General features: G+C 40.7%; 1 protein-coding gene across 1 annotated transcript in view; it reads left to right on the forward strand.

The window, feature by feature from the left end:
* Positions 1-24,647, forward strand: part of SCARB2 (scavenger receptor class B member 2) — a 69,131-nt gene that overhangs the window by 41,666 nt on the left and 2,818 nt on the right. Inside the window, exons 4-11 of the mRNA XM_082389378.1 lie at positions 594-782; positions 6,213-6,304; positions 9,995-10,114; positions 13,849-14,018; positions 16,955-17,073; positions 18,490-18,563; positions 19,905-19,956; positions 23,102-23,260. Coding sequence (XP_082245504.1) covers positions 594-782; positions 6,213-6,304; positions 9,995-10,114; positions 13,849-14,018; positions 16,955-17,073; positions 18,490-18,563; positions 19,905-19,956; positions 23,102-23,260 — 975 coding nt within the window. The remainder of the gene's footprint in view (positions 1-593; positions 783-6,212; positions 6,305-9,994; positions 10,115-13,848; positions 14,019-16,954; positions 17,074-18,489; positions 18,564-19,904; positions 19,957-23,101; positions 23,261-24,647) is intronic.

Below are 24,647 nucleotides of genomic sequence, written 5' to 3' on the forward strand. Positions count from 1 at the left end.
CCCCTTTTCACATAGCAGAGACTGGGCTGTTGATTACAGCCTAGCATGATTTATTGGGCTCTGTTTTTAATGTCAAGTCCAGCTAATAAAAATACATGAGGCCCAGGAGACTTCTTCTATCCCCTCTGAGGTTCCCACTCCAACTCCTGGGTGACCACTACATATGCAGCTGGACACTTATGGTGGACCCAGGACCTGGAAAGTATTAGATCCCAGGTCTGGCCCTGCCCAGCTGGCTAGTGGGGCAGAGTTTATGGGGACCCAGCCTCTAACCCTGATCGGGAGGAAGATGGTGCCACCTTGTGGCTAAAGATGCCAATATATCGCAAGCGTTTTTCCCCTTCCGTGGTGTTGGGAGAACTCTGAGAGTTGCGAGCGAGGATGTTAAGATGACAGTTACAAAATGTAATACTGAGAAAGGACAGTAACTGAAGAGTCCTATTCTTCACACCCAGCCAGAGAGGAGCTCTTTGGTTAACCTCTCAGCTGTTTGATCTCAACATTTACATTTAAGTTTGCAGCCCCCTTTGCTGAAGGGGCAGTAGGAAAGTGGAGTGGGGACACTGCTATCTGAATGTGCCTGTGCTCCTCAGACCACCATGGAATGGGCCCAGCTACCCTTCCTCCACGAGCTCATCGAGGCCCTGTTGAAGGCCTATCAGCAGAAGCTCTTTGTGACCCACACGGTGGATGAATTGCTCTGGGGCTACAAAGATGAGATCTTATCCCTCATCAACGTTTTCAAACCTGACATCTCTCCCTATTTTGGCCTGTTCTATGGGGTAAGTCCATTTTTCTTTTCAGAGATTTTTTTGTTCAGCTGAGGAGGAGGGCATTCCAAGCCAGATTTTATCTTCACTTTGGGCTTCTTCTAGGAGAAGACCAAAGTTGGTTGGAATTGTACATCTCTTGTAGAGTATGTGAGAAATAACAAAGTGCTTTAGTAAGGGGAAAAAAAAAAAAAACCTTCTCCCACAATTTCAACATGCTACCAGTGCTGACTTTGAATGAGTGTCACTATGAAAAATATATAGAGTGTGCTGTGCCGTTAATCAGGTGCAGTCTTTCAAAGTGTCATAAATTTCAGTGATCAATGCCGAGTCTTGTTTTGATGACTTGGAGACTAAACCCATGGATCAGTCTGACAGAGGCAAATAAGAAACTGAATAGGGATGTGATAGTCCATTAGGGGTGGGAGCTACTTATTAGATTTTTAGACATCTTATTTGTGAAAGAGGCTGGATAATTTGAAACTCCGTGTGTCCCTCGTCTATGATTTGTTTTGTTTATAAGTGGAATTTTGTATCATTTTTTGCAGATTTTATTTACTTTGGCTTGAACCCCAAAATACCAGCATTCAAGTAATTATTATTCAAAGCATATGTTATTGCTGCCTGAGCGTCAAATGAATTAATATTAAAAGCAATTAAAAATCTATCCCCCCCCCCAAAAAAAAAAACTTGAGTAAAATGGATAGTTGGAAGGTTGGTAAATGACAAACTTAAACTCAGGAAGAGAGGTAGGTTCGGGACAGGATATGGAATTGTGATGAATTTCCCCATCTTTAAATTTGGTTATTCTCTGGGTCTAACTACTGGAGAACTTCACCCTCATCATGTAATCTCTTAGCATTTCAGTTGCTTAGTGGTAATAATACTGCCCCTGTACCTTCAGGGATATATAAAACTTAAAAACTGTTCAAACGAAATGGTAAACAACTTTGAAATATTATCTTCGCAAGAGGAGGGTGGTCCTAGGAGTAGGGTCCCGCCAACCCTAAATCCTTCACTCTGGGCAAGCAGACCCAATAGATGTTCCCTAGAAGCTTCCATCTCACAGGAGCCAGCTTCCACAGGACCAGAGGAAGCACCGATTTCTTGTTAAGCTGTGACTAGACTCCCTTCTAGAAATAATTTCCGGGAAACTTCTGCAGAAAGATACAAAGGTTTCCTTAAGCCCCCTTTGGTCCCAGTGGCTACCATCCATCTGCCAAGTGGATCCTGTTCCTAATACCTCAGTATTTCTCTGATAACTTTCATTGTATAGCTTGCTTTTTGTTTTTACACTGACCTCATCAAACTTATAACTAATATCCTTAAATACCTGTTAAAAATGTCACTCACATTTACAGACAGATTTAAAAATTGGCACTTTTGCTTTCCCGTGGCAAGGATGTATGGTTTTACTTTATATTTTTTCTCTCTCTGTCTCTCCTTGCAAGCACCACGGTAGCTCTACAAGGCCCTGTTAGTGAAAAGCCCTGGCATTGCTCAGTTAGATTAGTACCTGGTGTAGATTTCCCACATGCAGGAAAAGAGCATGAGACTTAGACTCAGAGGGCCTGGATTTGCATTTTGACTTTCTCGTTTAATAGCTGTGGGACTTTCCTGAACCTCAGTTTCATCATTTGTAACTTGAGGCTAAAGGTATCTACACTTCAGAGTTTGCTTGGAATGGCCAAATGAGAGTCCATGAAAGTGCTTTGCAAACTATAAGTTGCAACACATTTTAGGAACCATTATTCTTTTTCCCCTCCATGACCGGCTCAAAGTAAAGACCCTGAATTAATATGAATGACTGGTATATGCTTCCATTTTGGAGCCAAGTAAACTGTCTCTAGTGTTGTTGGTAAAAAGGCAAAGGTGTTTTTTGTTCAGTTTTTCATCTGCTCTGGCCAATCCTGACTCTGTCTCCAGCAGCACAGAGGTCCATACTTGGGCCGTCATTCATTCCAGACCGGGACAGACCGCGGGCTTGTGCACCTCACTGGCACCTCCTGCTCTGCACCCGTCTGAGCCTGGCCTCAAATCTTTCCTTAATCCCAGTGGCGTCTGCCACATTCCCCTCTGATCCCCTAGGCCTATGTGCCCGTTCCACCCGTTCCAATACACGTTGTGATGAAAAAAAGAAAACCTTAGTTAAGGCCGTTGAACACTTTTCCTTCAAAGACTTTAATGATGAAACAGCCAAACAATTAACGGTGCGGGACAGGGTGTGTGAGTGAGAAGGATGAGGTAATACAGACAGCGTGTTGCCACAGAGCTCCTGAGAAGAAGGGACCTGGCTGAATATCAGGTGCTCTTATTTGCATACTGGAGAGCCAATCAGCAAATCTTAACCCGTTGATTTTAGGGTACCTCTGTTTTCCTTGGCATAAGAGAGTTGAAGCACCTCCCAGTGAGTGTGGGTTCTTGGATGTCTAAAGCGATGGTGGCTGGAGAGTATCCTTGAGAGGTCAGCCAGTCCAGCCAATTGTACTGCGAGGATGGATTATGCGTGTAGTACGCCAGTGGTATGAATGTTGTCTTATCCTCAGAACATTGCTCAACCTCCTGCAGTAATATGTTCCTTGTATTCAACCCACAACCCTACTGCAGTAACACAAAACCTATTTATTCCTGCTTGTTCTCAAATAACAAAAGTTCTAGCAAGTAACAGGGAAGCATTGACATTCAGTGTCTGACTCTTGGGCCACTAACAGCTGGGGAGAACTCTTGGAGATACTCTCAAATATTTAAATGCTTAACCACTTGGCTTAACCCACATCTGAGTTCATTGGAGAACTTCAAGAAGTAACACAAGCATTTTTTAAATTTGGTGGTTCAGCATTTTTTTATGTGAATTTGCTTCTAAATTGTTGTACGTTCATATTGCTGCCCTTAAAGAGGAGTCGTTTCTCATATCTTAAAGTCGTTTAAAATTTCATATGTGGAACACAACATGACTATTATGTATGTGGACCATGTTGATATATTGACATAGTTGATGAAGTAGTGTTAAGTGACAAAAAGAAGAACCCAAGTAGGCAAAAAAATTGAAAAGAGAATTCACAAAGGGTATGAATGTTTTTTTAAGGAAACTGACTGAATGAAAAAAGAGTTCAACCTCAGTGAATACAGAAATGCAAAAAGAGATAAGAAATCCCTTTTTTGTTGATCCAATAAGCAAAGTTTAACAAAAAGCATTTGGGGAATGTAAACTGATTTATCTTGCTGTTTCCACTGGGTGACCTTGAGCAACTTGATACTGTGTTTCAAAAGTTTAAAAAATGTTCATGTTCTTTTATCTGGCAATTTCACTTTTAGTGGTCTATTTAGAAAATAAAAGCACAGAAAAAGTTTTTAGTCATAAAGATATTCATACGTTATTTATAGTAGCAAAACAATTCAACACTAAATATTCAATAATAAGAAAATGGTTAAATTATTTCCACATAATATTATGGAGTCATTAAGTTGTACCTAGGAAGAACTTTCGATAATACAGGAAATATATTATACACGTAAGTAAAGAAATTGTATATATGTATGCACAATTGTATATATGTATAAAAATTGTATATAGCAGATACTATATGTGTATGTTATATACAATATATCTTAGTTCCAGAAACAAATTTTGTGTAGAAAAAAGACTGAAAAGAAACAGACCAAAATACTAAAAAATAAATACATGTATGTTGCTTCTTGAATTCCTCCACTTAACTCAGATGTGGTCTAAACTAAGTGGTTAAGCATTTAAATGTTTCAGAGTAACCCATGCTATTTCCCAGAAATCAAATCTCCATCCCAGATGAAGAACTTGTAAGAATGTACAGTGTGTCTGTCTGTGCCATTAAGAAGTGTAACTTGGAAAGAATATACAGCTCAAGAAAACTTTAATTGAAAAATGGGATTATATTAATACCACTTTTTTTCTATTCAAGTATAATTGGGTCCTGGCCCTGGATTTATGCTTTTTTATTTTTTAATTGAGATATAATTCTCTTAACATAAAATTCACCATTTAAAAGTGTACACTTCAGTGTTTTTTAGTATATTCACAAGGGTGTGCAACCACCAGCACTATACAATTCCAGAGCATTTTAATCAGCATCCCCCCCCCAAAAAAAAAAACACAACCTGTTAGCAGTCATTTCCATTCCCCCCTCCCACCAGCTCCTGGTAACCACGAATCTACTTTCTATCTCTATGGATTTGCCTATTCTGGACATCCATATAAATGGAATGAAATTCATATGAAATCATATAATATATGATCTTTTGTGTCTGGCTTCTTTTATTTAGTATAATGTTTAGAAGATTCATCCATGTTGTAGCATGTATCAGCACTTCATTCCTTTTTATGGCTGAGTAATATTCCATTGTATGGATATACCACACTTTGTTTATCCATTCTTCAGTTGATGAATATTTGGTTTATTTCTACTTTCTGGCTACTATGAATAATGCTGCAAATGAACATTTGTGTACAAGTTTTTGTATGACCATTAGATACAAACCTTGGAGCGGAATTCTCTTGGGTATATCCATAGGAGTAGAATTTTGGAGTCATCTGGCAACATTATGTTTAACTTTTTGAGGAACTGCCAAACTGTATTCCACAGCAAATGCAACATTTTCCATTCTTACCAGCAATGTAGGAAGGCTCTAGTTTCTCCACATCTTCACTAACACTTGTTCTTGTCCTTTTTTTTTAAATTGCCATCCTCATGGGTATGAAGTTGTATCTCATTGTGGTTTTGATTTGCATTTTTCTAATAACTGACAATATTGAGCATCTTTTCATGTACTTATTGGCTATTTTTATATTTTCTTTGGAGAAATGTCTCTTCAAAACCTTTGTGCATTATTTAATTGGGCTCATACTTTTTAAAACCATAAAGTAATAATATGGTTAATATGGGATTTAGCAAAATAGTTACTCTATTCCCTAGTGTGGTTCAGTCTCATGAGGCAATTAGGCCCAACTAGGGTAGTTTCATAAAGATTAAATGTGTTAGTTACTGTTATCAGTTAGGGTTGTCTAGAAAGACAGAATCAATGGAGATCGATATATCTGTTGAGGAATTTATATTAAGGAATTGTCTTATGCACTTGTGGGTCCTGGCAAGTGGCAAGTCTGAAATCCATAGGACAGGCCGGCAGGCTGGAAGCCCAGGCAGGATTTCTATGTTTCAGTCTTGAGGAGAGAACTCCTTTTTCTCCAGGAAACCTCAGACTTTGCTTTTAAAGGCTTCAACTGATTGAATGAGCCCACCCACATTATCAACAGTAATCTCCTTTACTGAAACCGAACTGATCACATCTACAAAATACAGCAACATCTAGAGTATTGTTTGATCAAACAACTGGGCACCATAGCCTAACCAAGTAAACACATGAAATGAACCATCACAGTTACCATCAATGACCATATTCACTTATTTTCAGAAAAATGGGACTAATGATGGAGACTATGTTTTTCTAACTGGAGAAGACAATTACCTTAACTTTTCCAAGATTGTGGAATGGAATGGAAAAACGTAAGTCTAATGATTTATTGGTGTAATGATTTTTTCAATTTTCATTTAATTGAACGTCCACTTCTGCTTTATTTCAAAAAAGTTTAGCACTATCATTTTTTGGATGAAAAATCTATAAATTAAAAAAATCTATAATTATGTAAAATATCCTATAATATAAATAATATAGTATAAATATGTAAAATTATTATCTTGTAAATCAAGATTGGGGTAAGGTACTTCACAGATTAAATATTAATGAGAGGTAGGTTTCTCATGGTTAGTCATGAATCACAAGCCAATGAAAAGTTTTGCTCTTCCACTGAGTCATTGAATGATATGTAGCTGCAGCACAAATACTTCTCAAATCACTGCTTGTTTTGGGGGAAGGAGAGAGGTTCTCTTTTTTATTTAATTTAGTGATTCTGCATTGTTTGTGTATTTTTTTTAAGATGAAATACATTTGAGTTCAGCATTACAGCATTTCAAAATATTTTTAATGTTTATAATTTATAAACAAACTACCTCCAAATAGGGACTGAGGCAGCTTGCAATAAAGCCACACATAAAGCAGAATGATTTTTTTTAAGTCATAGAAATTAGAAATCTTTGAGAGAAAAGGAGGCTAATTCTTCAGGAACTATGGTAAGAGGAATTTTGTTCTTGAACATTAAATTTACTTCGCAGCTTCCCAGAAATACAGGCAAGAAAACTGGCGTGGAATATTATCTGCACAACTTTTCTGTAAAGCAAAAACTGTTTTTGAATTTTAAGTTTATTTAAATTTTTTAAAACACACATATCCAGGTACATACACATACATTGGCGCATGCATGAGGGCACGCATGCGTGCACGTACACACATTCCCAAGGATATAAGAACCCTAAAAGAATATGAGAAACTGGCAACAGTATTGCCTTTGGAGGGTTAACTAGATGACTGGGTACTGAGCTGGGAGGGGAATTTACTTGTAAACAGAATATAGCTGGATTTTGTTTTAAACCCAATCTGTTATTTTCTTTCCACATTTTCTTTCCATATTTTCTTTCTCCTTTTAATAGGAGAGTTTAATCCTTTTATATACATGTTGTAATTACTGATACATTTACGATATAATGATATATTATTTGATATATTTAGACCTATTTTGACATTATTTTTCACCCTTAGCTGGTTTATATCTATTCTACCCTTTGATTATATTTAACAGTTTTTTTTCTAACAGAATCTAAAGCTATCTATTATCTCTCTTCTTCAAATGAGACAATAACTTTACGCATTTCTTAATACCCACACCTTCTATGTTATTCTTGTCTACAACTTGTTTCACCTTCTTCGGAAGCCAAATATAAGTAAAATTTCATTATTTTTATAGTAAATAATTAAATATACCAACATATTTTATTAATTTATTATTATTTTTCCTTCTCACATCTTCCCCTTGGATTTAGTTTTCTTCTTGCTGAAGGTCATTAGTACAGTGGTTCTTAAACAGGGGCAATTTTGCTCTCTAGAGGACATTTGGTGATGCCTGGACACATTTTTGGTTGTCACAACTGGAGGTTGCCACTGGCATCTACTGGGTAGAGACCTGGGATGCTGTTAAACATCCTTCAGTGTACAGAACAGTCCCCCACAAAGAATTAATCAGGCTCAAAATGTTACTAGGTTGGGAAACACTCTATTAGTAGTTCCTTCAGTGAGGATCTGTGGGTGGTAACTTTCTTAGAGTTTGCATATTTAAAAATATCTTTATTGCACTTTCAGTTGTTAATGGTTTTAGTTGGGTATAGAATTCTAGGTTGACAGTTCAAATTATGAAGATGTTACTCCATTGGCTTTTGATATCCATCTTCTTCCTTGGCCTTTTGCAGTTTTACTGCAACATATCTAGATTTGAATTTATTTTATTTATTCTATTTGGCCCTTGGGGCATACTTTCAATCCAAGGTCTAGTATCTTTCTTAAATTTTGGAAAACTTTCAGCAATTATCTCTTAAATTATTGCTTCTCTGTTATTCACTCTATTCTCACTACCCTCCCACAAACTCCTATTAAATATTTATTGGAGCCTCTTGATACATTCTCTGTATCTTGATCCTTTAATTTTTAATCTTTCTGAGTTTATATTTGTATAAATTCCTTAGAGCGATCTTTCAGTTAGCCAGTTCTTTCTAACTACCTACAGTCTAGAGCTTATCCCTATTTGGAGTTTTTCTTTCAGAAAACTTTTTTATTCTGTTTTTATTCTGAAGATTTCTATTTTTCATTCTTTGGGTCTCTCTGCTCTTATCTCATTCTTTTTTGTTTTTTTTAAATAATTTGCCATTCTTTTTTACGGATGTTATTCTTTCATTTGTCTCTTTGAGGATACCAAACAACATATTTATTAGCCAGATTGTTCAATTATTTTAATTTCTTCTCAAGTGAATTCATCTTATTGTTGATTTTGTTGCCTGCCTCTTAGTATAAGAGATTTAAAAAAACCCATTTTTCATTAAAAACAATGTTGACTTGCAGAATAATTATTTGGGAAGTCTGTTATCTATCTTATCCATCCATCCATTCAACCATCCATCCATCCATCCATCCTCTCACCTCTCCCTAGGTAACACTTTTGCAGTTGCCTCCATGTATCCTACCTAGGAACCCCAATACCAGTACACATGGTGGATCTCCACCTCACGATTACCCAGGGGTCATCACAGATCTGGCCAAAGAGTCAGCAGGCAGCTTGACTCAGGTTCTGGTTGTGAGGCTGTGCCTGGGGCTTTCTGCCTCCGAGCAACTCAGCTTTGCTTTCTTCAGCCTCTCTCGCTGACCAGAAAATCCCTGCCCCCAGATCCCGGTTTCACACCCTTGATGGACCACTTTTAATCCTCATTAACCTCAGGAGCTAGACTTGCAGATCTTTCTCCTGGCTTCCAGACCTGCAGCTCAGTGGGCCGGCAGTTGTAGCCCTACTCACCACTTGGCAATTATCACCTTTCATTGTCTAGGGAGATGTTCTTTTGTGTTTGAGTAGGGTGTAGACCTTTTAAATGTTCCCTTTTTTGTTCTATCAACCACTGCTCTGGAAGATATCCTCAATTCACGAACTTAGAAGGCCACCTTGACCAGAAGTTAGAAGAATTACTATTTATTGCCTGTCCTTTCCTGTCTTTTGCATTTTATACCATTTTTTCAAGGAATTAATTTTTAAAAACCCGCTATCTCAACTGTGCTGTTAGTGAGCATAAAGTTGATTCAAGGTTAAACTTTCTTGTGACCCAAAAGAAATCCTCCCTTAGCTGTTTGGAGGGGGAGACAGTTAATGCTCTGTCACAAATATTATCTCCCTGCAATATCTGTCCAGGGCTCATCGTGTCATGGGCTAGCTGTGAACAAAGCTACTGTAAATGCCAAATGGATCGCTGCTTTAAGTAAGTGCATATTCCCAAACCTCTACGTGAGATACTCTGTTTTAGAGGAAGGGAAGAAGGATTTTTGGCTATTGCCTTCGTCAGAATTGATTGGGGATCGGGGGCCTGCTTTTCCGCCTCTTGATCCAGTCCCCAACCAATACCACCCTTGTGTCTGCGTGTGAATAAGATTCTGTGGGTAGCCAGCTCCCACTTGAGTCTTGAAAAGTCCTGACCATTAAAAAAAAAAAAAAAGAAGCCTAAAATCAAGTGTGACCCTCTGGACTCTTTCTTGTCTCCCAATGACAGGTCGCTTGACTGGTGGACAGCAGACGAGTGCAATATGATCAACGGAACAGACGGAGATTCTTTTCACCCATTAATCACCAAAGACGAAATCCTTTATGTCTTCCCATCTGATTTTTGCAGGTAAGAACTTGAAAAATAAGTTCTTTGACTGTAAGACCACCAGAGATGTGAGGAATATATATAGTTGCACTTATTCGGGGAGGATATGTATGCTTAGTGAGTGATCAACGATGGTGGCATATTGAGAAACAGCGAAGTTGTAGTGGTTCACAGCACTAACTCCAGAGCCCGGCTGTGTTGGTTTGAATACCAGCTCCACCACTTACAGCTGTGTGACCTTGGGAACATTATTTAACCACTCTGTGCCTAACTTTCCTCCTTTGTGAAATAAGGATAGAAAGAGTTGCCTACCTTGGGAGTTGTTTCGAGGACAAACGAGTTACTTTGATAAAATACTCAGCCCAGGGCCTGTCACACTGTAAATAACATTAAATGTTAGCTCTTTGTTATTATGGTATGCTCTGTCAGGTGTGAAATTTGCCCTGGTCTTCTTCCAGTCAACAGGTGATCGCTCCATAGAAGGTAAAAAAAGCATACTGCGGTCCATGTTTCAGAGTTCATAGGTCTTTGCTGAGCTCTAACCTTCCCATTGATCCCGTTTGCTCACGCGTGCCCCGCAATCTCTCCCTGTCTCCCACCTGCCGTTTCTCTCCAGACGCGCATGATGAAGTCCCCTCTGTGGCAGGAAGGCATCCTGCTCTGTGCCCTGATTCCCAGCTCCCCGTCACCACTGCTCCTTCTCCTGCCCTTCACCCTAAAACCGCTCAGCTGAGTGGCTGATCACACAGCCGCCCTTTCCTCTCCCACTCACTCCTGCAAGGCTTTTTGTGAGACTTCCCCTCCGTCAGAAGTAATCTAGTTGCCTCGGACGCTATGGAGTCAATATTCTCAAGGTCAGCCGTTCTTCTGGCTTTCGTATCTCACACCATTGACACCTCCTCAGTCAGCCCTGCCAGAATCACTATAAATCTCCCTCTTCTCTTGCACTGAATCAGTCACCAAGTGGTATCCATCCTCCTCAGAAAGAGCTCTCCTTTCACTCGATCCCTGCTCTCTGTGCCACGGTGCAGACCCTTTCCAGCTTTCACGTGGAATATCTCAGTCACCTTCCATCCAGCTGCTCTCTTCAGTCAATATTTGTGAAAGGACTGAAGGAAGAGAAAATATGTTTGAGTGCAATGGGTGAGACAAAGAAACTTCAGAGGGTAGTAGGAGGCTTATTAAAGACATGGCACAGAGGAAACTCATTCTTGTTTGGTACCACTACTTCTGAAGAGCCACTTGGCAATGCTTAGTAAAGCCAAAGACGTGCAAACCCCATGATTCCGCACTTCTCTCCTATGAAGGTTCCCTGACCTGAAGAACTCGTGTACATACATGAAGGAGATTTATACAGAAAAGTTCACTGCAACATGGATTGTAGTTAGGAAAAATTGGAAGTGTCAACGGAAATAATAAACAATCTATAATAGGAATAGAAAAGAGTTTTATTTGAGCCAAACGGAGGACTGTAGCCTAGGAGACACTGATTCAAGGAGCACTTGAATTGTGTTTTATCAGACTACAAAATGGGGGAGACGTACAAAGGCAAAAACCTCAAGGTTGCAGTTAGTTACATGAGTTGTTTATCAAGAATTATAACTGGAGCTGGCAAGAAGTAAGAGTGCTTGTTAAGCAAGGATTGGTTGGGATCTGAAATGGTTGCATAGTTACAAGGGGAGACCTTGAGACCATAAGGTTGCAGCTGGCCACACCTAGCAGATACTGTTTTGAGAATGGCTAGTGGTGTCCTTGAGTTTGATGCAGTTCAGAAAATTCAAGTTCTCAGTGATGCAGGAATGTGTCTGAAACCACATCCGCCATGGCCACCCGGCTCCATCCTGAATGTGTGACCCACAGTTACTCCATTTTGATTTTTAAACGCATTCTTTTCTTTAATGGTTAAAGCAGATGTACAAGGCGTGTTTGACAGGCTATAAGAGAGGCTGTTCTCGTTAGCATAAAGTTTAAGTTAAATCATGTGTAAGCCAGAATAACTTCCCCATATCTCGATATGTGAAAATTTCTTCCATCCAAAGCAATCTAAGTGCCTGTAAAAAGGAGAATATAAATAAATAATGGGGCTTCCCTGGTGGCGCAGTGGTTAGGATTCTGCCTGCCAGTGCAGGGGACATGGGTTCGAGCCCTGGTCCGGGAAGATCCCACATGCCACGGAGCAACTAAGCCCGTGCACCACAACTACTGAACCTGCACTCTGGAGCTTGTGAGCCACAACTAATGAAGCCTGAGCTCTATAGCCGCGAGCCACAGCTACTGAGCCCACGCGCTGCAACTGCTGAAGCCCGCGTACCTAGAGCCCGTGCTCCACAACAAGAGAAGCCACCACAGTGAGAAGCCCACACCCCGCAATGAAGAGCAGCCCCCGCTCGCCGCAACAAGAAGAAAGCCTGCGTGCAGCAACGAAGACCCATCACAGCCAAAAACTAAAGCAAACAAACAAAAAGTTTAAAAATAAATAAATAAATAAATAAATAATGGGGTATTTGTTTGATAGAATATCATATTAAAAGTAAAATATAACAACCCCAGAGCCATGTACATTAATGCAATAAATCTTAAAAATATAATGTTGAAGGAAGAAGCAAATTGTAAAAGAGAATATGGTATACTGTTTATATAACATGTAGAAATAACAAACAATGCCACAAGTTGTTTATGAATATGCACGTAGGTGAAAGTATAAAGACCTGCATGGGAGTGATAAACCCCAAATTCAGGATAGCGGTTACCTCTGGGGATGCAGAGGACCAGAATCAGGAGGAGTGTTACGCAGAGAGCGTCGGTTGTATCCGTAAATATACATTTTATTTATCTAAGTGGTATTTGTTATAAAAGGTACTTACTATAGTATTTTCTCTGTTTTTCTGTTTGCTTAAAATTTTCATGAAAAAATGCTATGGGGTGGGATGTGCAGTGGAAGGCAACTCCTGTTAGTCACAACCCAGCGAGAGATGTGTCCCACCTGTGCTTCAGAGATGAAAAAGTGAGGCCCCAAAAGCAGTTGCCCTCAGCCTTCAGACGCCTTCAGATGCAGGGCTGAAGGATCAGTTACCACAGTGTATGTGAAAAGTGCCTTGGCTGTCACTCAGGTGCTGTGCAAATAGAAGGGTGGTTAGTATCGTAAGGGACACTGTTTGAAACTCTGTAACCACTGAAGGCAGAATGATGTTGAACACCGTTGAAATAAGTGACCTAGGCAAAATATGGAAACTATTTTTGTTTGGGGGAAATGGGTATCAAAGTATATATTCTAATCAAGGATCTGTCTAATGGGGCACTTTTCCAGGCCTTCAGAATCTACCGGGCCACACCCTTTGCCACCTCTTCTGCTTTTGCTTTGCCTCTGCCTCACCCTGTCTTCCTTTGCTTTGCTTCTGCTTCATGCATACTGGCATGTGTCCATGCTAGTCTAGACGACTCCTTTCTTTCAGCACAAATATCCATTCTAACTCATTTTCTTGATTTTCTACCACACATTATGTTTTTTTCTAAGCCTTGTTAAGATGTTAGCATAGCTGCTGCCTCTTAAACATCTTTCATTATAATCTGTCTCCTACTTTATTACGCATTGAATGGGTTGAGCTCCTTTCAAGCTTTCTTTTGCCTCTTTGTTTTCCACTTATCCTGTAAGCTTTTAGCCACGTTATACCCAAGAACGGTTGGCTAACTCACTGATACGGGCAGATCATGCTGATGGGAGCTCACCTTGACTTTTTATTCTTACCTCCTAACAGGTCAGTATATATAACTTTCAGTGACTTTGAGAGCGTACAGGGACTGCCTGCCTTGAGGTATAAGGTGCCTGCAGAAATATTAGCCAATACCTCAGACAACGCGGGCTTCTGTATACCTAAAGGAAACTGCCTGGGCTCAGGAGTTTTGAATGTCAGCGTCTGCAAGAACGGTAAGAACTCAGAGAGGGGACATGGGCAGGGGGGTCTGGATGCAGGATTGGTGTTCTTCAACAAAGAATGTTGTCAGCCCAATAGAAAGAGCGATTTTGACCTTTCAAGAATAACGTTTTGTCAGAAACAGACTCACAGACATAGAAAACAGACTTATGGTTACCAAGGGGGAAAGCAGAGGGTATAAATTAGGAGTTTGGGATTAGCAGATACAAATTACTATATGTAAAATAAAATAGAACAAGGTCCTACTGTGTAGCACAGGGAACTATATTCAATATCTTGTAATAACGTATAAAGGAAGAGAATCTGAAAAGGAATATATATATATATATGTATAACTGAATCACTTTGCTGTACACCAGAAACGAACACAGCATTGTAAATCAACTGCAGTTAAAAAAAAAAGTTTTGTAACATGGCTATAGCATAGTTTAAAAAAAAAAAAAAAAAAAAGCATTGGCTTTCCTGTAATGATTTTTATTCCTAGATTGCCATGTTATGTTTTTTCTGGGCAGTAGTTTAAGAGTTTGTTTTTTTTTTCTTGAAACCAATCCAGGGCCAGGGTTTCTTAATGTCTGAGCTAATCTGCTCCTTTCCGTGAATGAGGTGGAATGATCAGGGGTGCAGCTGACAGAAACATTTTTTTCATCACGAGGACTAGTTTTTGCAATCATATGCTGCATAATATTCACAATAGCCTTGCTAGATAGACAGCCAGTAGCCTCTTTTCATAATTGTGGAAACCAGGGCTCAGAGAAGGAACAGGATTTTTATAAAATCCTTACCTCTGAGCAAATTCCTGCTAGAACTTAGGGTCTTCTCATACTTGTACTGTGATCTTTCTTAGGCTACAATTCTTGTTTAAAGTTTCTCTTGAGAAACTTTGTAACTCCTTTCTCTTGATTAAAGTTGTACTTTTTTCCTGAATAATGTGCTAACTTTTGCCCCCTTGGTCCATTTGGTTTGAAAATCTCCTTTTAGGATAACCCTCCCTTTCCTTGTCTGATGGGGTCATAGCTCCCAAGCCTGGCTTTGCATCAGAACTATCTGGAGAATCATTAAAAACATCTGTCCCAGGGCGCACCTGCTAGCACCCCCGTATCTGTAGTTTTAATGAGCTTCAGGTGATTCTCGTGAAGGTGGTACCTGCGAGATTGGGAACCACTGTTCTGGGGAACACACACCCCTGACCTAGAGATCAGACCTCTCCTGCTGGCTCACTGGGGGATGGTCCTGAAATGGCACCTGCCCGCTCAACCCCTGTTTCTGTGGCTCAAGGCACACATGTAGACACATTTTTCTTGTTGTTTTGTTAACAGTCTGCTTCCTCAAGAAGTTGACGTCAGAACCGACAGAAGGATTCTACTTTGCAACAGTCATACCTCTTGCTATAACACTTTTCCTCTTGCCTGTCCTGTGTTCCCAGATGCGGACTGAAATATTACCCTTCAGGACTATCCTCAAGTGTTTTGCATTCCCCAGGGGAACATTCTGGCTAGTGGGATGAGTGAGCGTTCTGGAGTCAGGGGGATCTGGGATTGAATTCTGTTTGTTAGCAAATTGGCCACGTTGCTGAAGGAGGGTTCCAGACAGCAGTTTTCTCATCTGTAAAATGGGGGTGATTATAACTTCCTTGGAGGGTTGTGTGAAGGTTAGAGATAATGTATGTAAAACACTCAGGACAGTGTCTGGCTTTATTAAGTCCTTAACAGATCTTTAAAAATACATTTTAAAGGTCAGTGTAGGAAATTCCCTGGTGGTCCAGTGGTTAGGACTCTGCCCACTCACTGCTGAGGGCCTGGGTTCGATCCCTGGTCAGGGAGCTAAGATCCCACAAGCCACGTGGTGTGGCAAAAAAAAATAAATAAATAAAGGTCAGTGTAGGTCACAAAGAAGGAAATCATGTCTTTGTGAAACTGTGTAGCAACAGAGCGCAGAACTATGTGTGTGACAAGTGAGGTGTCTGAGCCGTGGGCTGGAGGATATGTGAGCAGACTTAAACTACTTGCCGTTAAGCTACTTTCTCCCAAAATGTATTTTCCTGGCAGCAGTTATTGAGTCCCTCTCCTCTTTTCAAGAGCAAAATCTATCAATAGAATAGGTTTCCTTTAATAACTTGCTTCTCTATTTGTTCCTTAAAATGAATAGGAAATATTTTTTTTTTAAAAAGGAAGGAAAAAAAAAACACAGTGTCTTCCTGTGGGCAGACCTTGATCTAGTCAGAGACTGCAGATGGCAGGACCAGGCAAAGTCTTAAAAAAATTCTGCGTTGGGAATTCCCTGGCGGTCCAGTGGTTAGGGCTCCGCGCGTTCACTGCTGAGGGCCAGGGTTCAATCCCTGGTCGGGGAACTAAGATGCCGCAAGGTGCCTATTTTGGGTAAAACATAAACCGAAAAGCAGAAAAATAAGGGGGAAAAAAGTCCATTTACTGGTAGAGAATTACAGTTGAAACAAGTGCTTTAAAATGAGCCGTCCCTTATTCGATCAGAATTCTGCCTCCATCGCCTGAAAGCTGGATGTCTTGGGGAAATTTTATAACTTCTCTGAACCTCCCTTTCCTCAAATGCAAAAGGAAGGAAATAGTTCTAACTTCATAGGACTGCTGGGAGCGTTAATTAAATTAATGTGTGTAAAGCATTTGTCTATTATAGGTTCAGCAAATGTTTGTTGAAGAATAAATGATTTAGCCAGGACTTCATTATCATATTATGATATAAAATAATGTAGGGGTAAATGAGATGTCAGCAGATGAAGTATAAATCCCAAGCTAGGAGATGTAGAATATACTTTTAGCCTGCCCCTCTCCCTGACCCAACTTTTCTGTGTATAGCTTTCCCCCCACTGAGGAACTGGATTTGTGGTCAGGAACTTTCTATTCATCTTAGACTTTTAAGAACCTCACCATTCATTTCTGTTTTCCTCAAAATGCAGGTGCACCTATCATTATGTCTTTCCCACACTTCTACCAAGCAGATGAGAAGTTTGTTTCTGCCATAGAAGGGATGCACCCAAATAAGGAATATCATGAGACATTTGTGGACATTAATCCTGTGAGTACACACGTCTTCTTGGTTGAAAAACATACATTTTATTCTGTCTATACGGTGTTCACCAGCTTAGCCCTGGGTACTCTTGAGAAGTGTATTGTCTTCCTTTTGTTCACATATTCAAGTGGAGGGAGCTCAGCTCAGTGTGATGTGATGCAGAGTGTCATAGCCCTGTAATTAGAAGGCTGAGTTGTATGGAGCTAATACGCAGAAATATCGGCAAACCCACTTTAACAAAAAAGCAACAGTGAAAGTCCCATCATTGGAAACAACTGGAATCGGACCCAGGTAACCTGGTCAGTCTTCTGTTGCCAAAAGACCGGACCTGAACATACACACATTCCTCTCACTGGGCCACAGATCAGCAGGGTGAAGACATTCCTCTGTTTACTCGCTGCCAGGAACGTTTTGGTTGAAATTTAAATGTGTATATATTAGCTTCAGTCACTTTTGGCAAAACTCTTTATACAGGTGCTTTTGAGAGTTATTATATGACATCATTAATTTAAAAAGCATCAAATATATACATTCTCTAATCCCATATTCATAGAGGAGGAAACCTGAAAACCATGTTGAAAGGCTGTGAATATCATTTCACAATGTGAGAACCTTTTACTGTAGGGACTGAATTAAAGGTGAGATATCTTCATTCTTGGGATTTTGAACACATGCATGGGACAGTCACAGAAGAGCCAGCACATTCTTTGAGTACAGCAACTTATGGGCATTTCACTCTTAGCTACACTCATTGCATTTATATTTGAGAAATCGGTGCTCTTATCGTTTTGTGAATAAGGTCAGGTGTGGTTTTCTCCCTTTTCTCTCTTAGCCATCAGTCAGTTCCCTTTCAGTAGCCAAACCGCTTGTCACCAGGGTGAGGCACAGCCCCACCTGCTTGGTGCAAAAGGTGGTGTGGCCATGGGTGGACAATACTGCGTCTGTCCTCCGGGCTCTGTTGGGTGGGCCTGGCCATACGTGGGCACCATTCTCTGGCTGTGACCACGTCCTCCTTGTAGCACTCTGGCCCTCCGCCTGGATACCCAGACCCGACAAGGGTATCTGCTGGATCTCCTTCCTGCCCGGGTCCTCTAGGGCTTTGCTATTCAGAGTGACAGCATCCTGCCCAATCTCAGGCCCCACCCCAGACCTACCAAATCAGAATCTGCATTTTAATAAGGTGCCCAAGGACTCGCATGCATAGTAAAGTGTGAGAAACATTGGTCTACCAGGCACCTAACACAATCCACAGTTCTCATTCTGGCCTGGGGAACAGTTTTCCCTCGTCCCACTCTGCCTAGCAAATGTGGCAGTGGCCGCCCTGTTTATCAGAACCACACAGAAATGGTGCTCTATTGACAAAAACTGTGTGTGTGGTTTTAATAAATCCTAATGTTTTCTTTCTACTTCTCTGATTCACAGTTGACTGGAATCATCCTGAGAGCAGCCAAGAGGTTCCAAATCAACGTTTATGTCAAAAAATTAGATGACTTTATGTAAGTTTTGCTTGTTTCTGCAGAGGCAGAGGGTGGTTTTGCTACATTGACTTTCTGGTGGGGTTGATGTCGAGAGGGGTACAGCCCACTTCTAAGTCTGTTCACACTGCCCTTCAGGGATGAGGCACGATCAACATTGTCATGGGCAGCCTCGGTCTTGGAATTTACTTATTTTATTTAACCAAACACTTATAGAATGCTTTCCATGGGTCAGCCATTATTCTAAGTAGTTTACATACATTAACTCATTTCTTCCTCACAATAACCCTGTATTACCCCGTTTTACAGACGAGGAAACTGAGACACAGAGTCTGCTCTTATCCACTCTGCTTTCCCTCACCAGGACTCTGGCTGCCTCCCTCCCCTCCCTTTCTTTCCACTGCTCCCACCCAGGCCAGCCACAAGCCCTCCTGTGGATGGTTAAATACTCTCTGGAGTCCAGTGTACCCACACTCTATCTACTTAATTAGGATTCTTGAGTATAATCTGCTCAGACTTTTCAGTGGAAATTGAGAAAATGATTTCATTCAATGTTGAATGAAAAAACAGAATGCAAAACTGTAATACATATCTATAATATATCTGTATTTATCAAATCTTTCTGTCTGCCTATCATTCAAACTTGGTTGGCTCCCCCCATAAAATTTGCCAGGTTTAAGCACATGTGTTAGGGATATTTCTAGGAAGCAAATGTGATTTGTAAGGATGCATTTTGTGTGTGTATTTCTGAGGGCGTATAATTTAGTAGTTATAATCTAGAGCCTTAGAATCAGAGTGGAATTCCAATCCTAGCTCCACCACTTCCTTGTGGTGGTCCTGGGCAAATTACTCTGAGCCACCATCTCCTGGTCTTAAACCTGGGACAGTAATACCTACTGCATGGGACTACCATGAGAATTAAGTGAGATAATGTTCCCAAGACACCTGGTACAGAGCTGGTGCATAGTAAATGCTCAGTAAGTGATTGCTCCAGGCTCTTGTAAAGACAATACTGATTAGCCTGATTATAAAACATTCTGAGAAATGACAGTATTGTTCTGCTGGAACCTCCCCTCCAGTAACTCTTGGGAGTATAGTAATCATTTTGATGAATTTACTTTTGGCATCTTGTGTTTTGGTTAAGAACACTTTACATAAATATGCAACACTTTGAATTGCTAGACTGTTTGTGATCTAACTGCTGATTATTATGTGTTTGCAAATATAATAAGAGGTCTGCATAAATTCCAGGTAATTTAATGAAATAACTGGGCTGGTATTTTCATATAAACTTGTCTCACCAGGCCAGTGTGCCATCATTATGAGGATGTCTAAAAATAGTCTCTTTTTTTGTGTTTGTAGTGAAACGGGAAATATTAGAACCCTGGTTTTCCCAGTGATGTATATCAATGAGGTAAGTCATGGGGGGGAGCCACGGGTACATTTTACCTGTGGAAGCTTGGGGAACTTCCTACTTCTGCTGCTATAGCTATGTGTAATTTAAGATGTGAGAAAGGGGCAAAGGTGATTTTTTAAAACCTGTTTGTCCTCAGAAAATTTCTGTTTATATGTTTACATGAATCTTCCTGTGTCTGAGATTTGAAAACAACAGAAAGAAATTTCCCTTGTCAAGAACGTTATTTGGGTGAAACTTCTTTCTGGGAAGCTGGTTATGTAAGAAACAAAATGCAGAGGTAATTAGTTTACCGTTCATTAGTTGAGGAGATAAAGAGAGTAAAAAAGAGCGTGAGGTGGTTGAGAAATGATTAAATAAAATGTGATACATGCCCATTAATTGCAGTGATACGTGGTTGCCTTATCCTTCATCATAGCACAGAGTCTTTTCTACTTTCTGCTTCCTGTCTTAGTTCAAACAAAAGGAGTTTCTCTTTAGAAATATTTCTTTCACAGTGTACCCACAGAAATATTATCCCTAATTGTTAGGCATAAATTGAAGTTTTGTAAAGCATATTCTGAAAGCTCATAAAACATCCACTATTTAAGACACCTGTGATAAATTCTTTTCTGAATCACATATCACATTTACTGTAGTTATATCTCCTCAATTTCCTTTCTCTCTTTCACCCAGTTTTGAGGGGAAAATTGCAGAATTGTCCCCCTCAAATTCATGATCCGCTGGCTTCCATTGTTAACAGCAGCAGTTTTTAAAGTTTTATGATTTTTCTCTCTTCTCTAAAAATATTTGTTCTTTGTAGAAGATTTAGTAACAAAGATTAGCAAGAAAAGGGAAAATTCAAATGACTTCTCACAAAACCTGAGCCAGACTGATAAGTTTTTTTTTTTTTTTAATTAATTAATTAGTTTATTTTTGGCTGCGTTGGGTCTTCGTTGCTGCGCGGGCTTTCTCTAGTTGCAGTGAGCGGGGACTACTCTTTGTTGCGGTGCGCGGGCTTCTCCTTGCGGTGGCTTCTCTTGTTGTGGAGCACAGGCTCTAGGCGCGTGGGCTTCAGTAGTTGTGGCACGCAGGCTCAGTAGTTGTGGCTCACGGCCTTCAGAGCACAGGCTCAGTAGTTGTGGCGCATGGGTTAGTTGCTCCGCCGGCATGTAGGATCTTCCCGGACCAGGGCTCGAACCTGTGTCCCCTGCACTGGCAGGCGGATTCTTAACCACTGAGCCACCAGGGAAGCCCCTGATAAATTGTTTTGTTTTGTTTTGTTTTTGCTTTTTAATTATTATTTATTTATTTATTTATTTTTGGCTGTGTTGGGTCTTCGTTTCTGTGCGAGGGCTTTTTCTAGTTGCGGCAAGTGGGGGCCACTCTTCATTGCGGTGCGCGGGCCTCTCACTGTCGCGGCCTCTCTTCTTGCGGAGCACAAGCTCCAGACGCGCAGGCTCAGTAGTTGTGGCTCACAGGCCTAGTTGCTCCGCGGCATGTGGGATCTTCCCAGACCAGGGCTCGAACCCGTGTCCCCTGCGTCGGCAGGCAGATTCTCAATCACTGCGCCACCAGGGAAGCCCCTGATAAATTGTTTTTAACTTGCTTTATTTTCCTCAACAATATGTTGTAAAATTTTTTTTTCCAAAACAACTTTGTAAAAAATAATTTGATGTTTCACATTTTGTAAAAGTAACGTGCCCTTTATAGAACTCGGGAAATTAAAAATAGTATTTAAAAAGTGAACTGCTTGATAAGCAAGCCCATCCCTCAGAGAAAAGTGCAATTGACATCTGCTTATGTTGCCTCAGCATTTTTCTGGTCTTGATATTACACAGTTGAGACCATACAATAGATACAGTTTTATATCGTTTTTCAACTTAGCATTGTACTGGTAGCCACACTGATAAACTTTTGAAGGGTTTGTGATTACAGTTCTAAGACAAGGCTTTTATTGTTTCATAGGAAGAATTCAGGCAATATTTACCATTTATAGGACCTATTTGCAGTTGCTCCTGGGTCATTACGGTTATTGTTTGTGGGGAGAGCCATGGAAGGAGGGCTTTTTGAAAGTGTGGAAGGGCCCTGTTCTGCCAGCTTACGTTCATTGTTGCACCATATTTGAAGTCCCCTCCACCTTAACTTCTGCTTTGACTTTTTGTTAAAGACTAGATTGAGTCCAGGGAATGATGGAGTGAAACCTCGTGCTTTTACTCCCTCCCAGAAGAACTTGACTTTTCTCTTCTCTAGAAAAGGAAAACATTAGACCTGGAAGTGACCTTGGAGACTGCTCTCCCACCCCTTTTTTTCCAGAGGAGGAGACTCTGACCATGATGGGCCTTCATCTGCAAATTGAGCCTAAATTAAGTCCCAAGTCCCAGTTGTTGCTAATAATTTTTATAGAATTAAGCTCTTCAGATGCCTCACAGTTTAAGGTGATAATACTTTTGCCCTTAGTTATCTGGAATTCTGGTTAGCCTCAAGACTTCCCTGAACACTTTCTGTCTAGACCTCTGGTCCCGATCAGTATAGATCCAACCAAGAGAGAAATGATGCTTTCCACATGCCCTTGTTGGAATATTGCATTCATTCATTCATTCATTCATCTAATCAAGTGACATTAATTGAGCACCTCCTGTATTTCAGGCGCTATACCCAGTGTTTAGTTGACTGAAATAAAAGTCTTGCCTTCAGGAACCTCACAGTCAGGAGGAGACAAACAAGTAAACAGACAGTTATAATGCAGAATGTGGAGACAGTGATGGAAGATTTTAGAATGTGAGATGGAAGCTCAGAAAAGGGGCCTTGAACCGGGCCAAAGGAGACTTCTGGAAGGAAGTTATGCTGAGTTGGATTTTGAAGGGTGACATGGAGTTGTCTGATACAAAAGAAAAGCTGATATTATCTCAGTATTTCTGAATACTTTCCCCCTTCCTTTTCCCACCAATTTTGAGTAAAACATGTCTTCAGGAGAAAAGAGACGTCAATGAATAAGTGCCCCCTCTGGTTATTCTAACTTATAAAAGGATTTTCAGTATCTCTGGTTTTCGAACAGGAGGACATACCCAAATTGTGTTTAATGGTTTGGAAGAAAGAGCAAAAAACTTTACACCCTGGATATTCAGTAATCAAGGGAATACTGTTTTCTTGCCCCTCCCCCCAGAGTGTTCTCATTGATAAAGAGACTGCAAGTCGACTGAAGTCTGTGATTAACACTACTCTGATTATCACCAACATACCCTACATTATCATGGCGCTGGGTGTGTTCTTTGGTCTGATCTTCACCTGGCTTGCGTGCAGAGGACGGGGATCCATGGATGAGGTGAGCAGTGGCTGGAGCAATGTCTCCTTTACCGAATAACATTCCCTGAGGACTTCAGCTGTGCTTCATGGAAGGGCTGGCTGTCAGCTGGCTTATTAGGGTGGATTCTGAGGTTTTATGCTGGGCACAGTGATTTCATGGTTATATTACTGCTGGGCCAAATGAGAGGCAAGGGAAGTGTGTCACAGGTGGAGGGGTGATAGAATGGTATCTTTCAGTATTTCAGGCTTTCTTGGTGGGAATGGAACCCCTGGGAGAACGCATTATGTCTTTGAAAATAACCTGAAAAAAAGAGGAAGAATATAAAACAGCTAAGCACCCGGGCTTTGGTGTCAGACTGCCCAGGTTCAAATCCCAGTTTGACCACTTAATAGCTGTGTGACCCCAGAAACTGTGCCTTGGTTTCTCTATCTGTAAAGTGGGATGATAATTGAGCCTCGCTTAGGAGTTTTTTGTGAGGATTTGATGATATTTTAAACATAAAGCACTTGGCCCAGTGTAAGCATTTAGTAAGAGCTCAATAAATATTAGTTATATGACAAAATAGCTCCATAATTATAGAGCAAGGCAGCCAGAGATCTGCTTGGAAAGAATCCCTGGTTTATCAGAAGATACCTACCACTGAGTCGTCATTGCATAATAAATGATGGGCACAGGGGAGTAGTTCCTCTCCTGGAGGGGTGGGAACAGCCCCAAATGGGTGGGATAAGTGGTTAGATTGGCTTCCCTAAGTGACCAGCAGGCCAACCCAGGGGTCTTAACACCTTCAATGAGCCCTTCTTAAATTCTCACCAGCCTCTCTGTTTGCAACAAAGCCTTTTTTTTTTTTTTCCTCTCTTCACTGCCTCCATTACGTGTCTGAGGCAAACGTGAAGTAGGAAATGAAATAGGTTGAAACCATCTAAATCATATAAGCTCAGACTTCCCTGTGTTCTGCATGCTTCCAGTATGCCTTTCAACCCATGCCCATCACGTTAGCGTGAATCAGGTATGAGGCAACGATTTTTCCATTTCTATCTATGGACTGATCTTACAGTCACTGTAAGATGGATTGTACTGTCACTGAGATTTTCATAGGCACAGATGAAAGCCCACGTAAATATTATGACTGTTCCTACAATTAGCCGTCTTCACATATTCAACAAGCAAGCATTACTGAGCACCCATCCCCTCTGAGACATTGTTCTCTGATGGGCCTCCAACTGAAGGAGACAGATTCAATAGGGTGTGATGAGGATTATGGTCCAGGTCAACACAAGGAGAAGGGTACTGGTCCAGTGTCAGGGTAGGGGTGTCAGAGCAGGCCTCCTGGAGAGGATCAGGGCTGAATGTTAAAGAAAGAGCAAGAGGAAGCAGGCCAAGAGAAGAGAAGGTGATTGGGATGACA

This window comes from Balaenoptera borealis (genome assembly GCF_965194805.1).
Source record: "Balaenoptera borealis genome assembly, chromosome: 4".
Taxonomy (NCBI): Eukaryota; Metazoa; Chordata; class Mammalia; order Artiodactyla; family Balaenopteridae; genus Balaenoptera; species Balaenoptera borealis.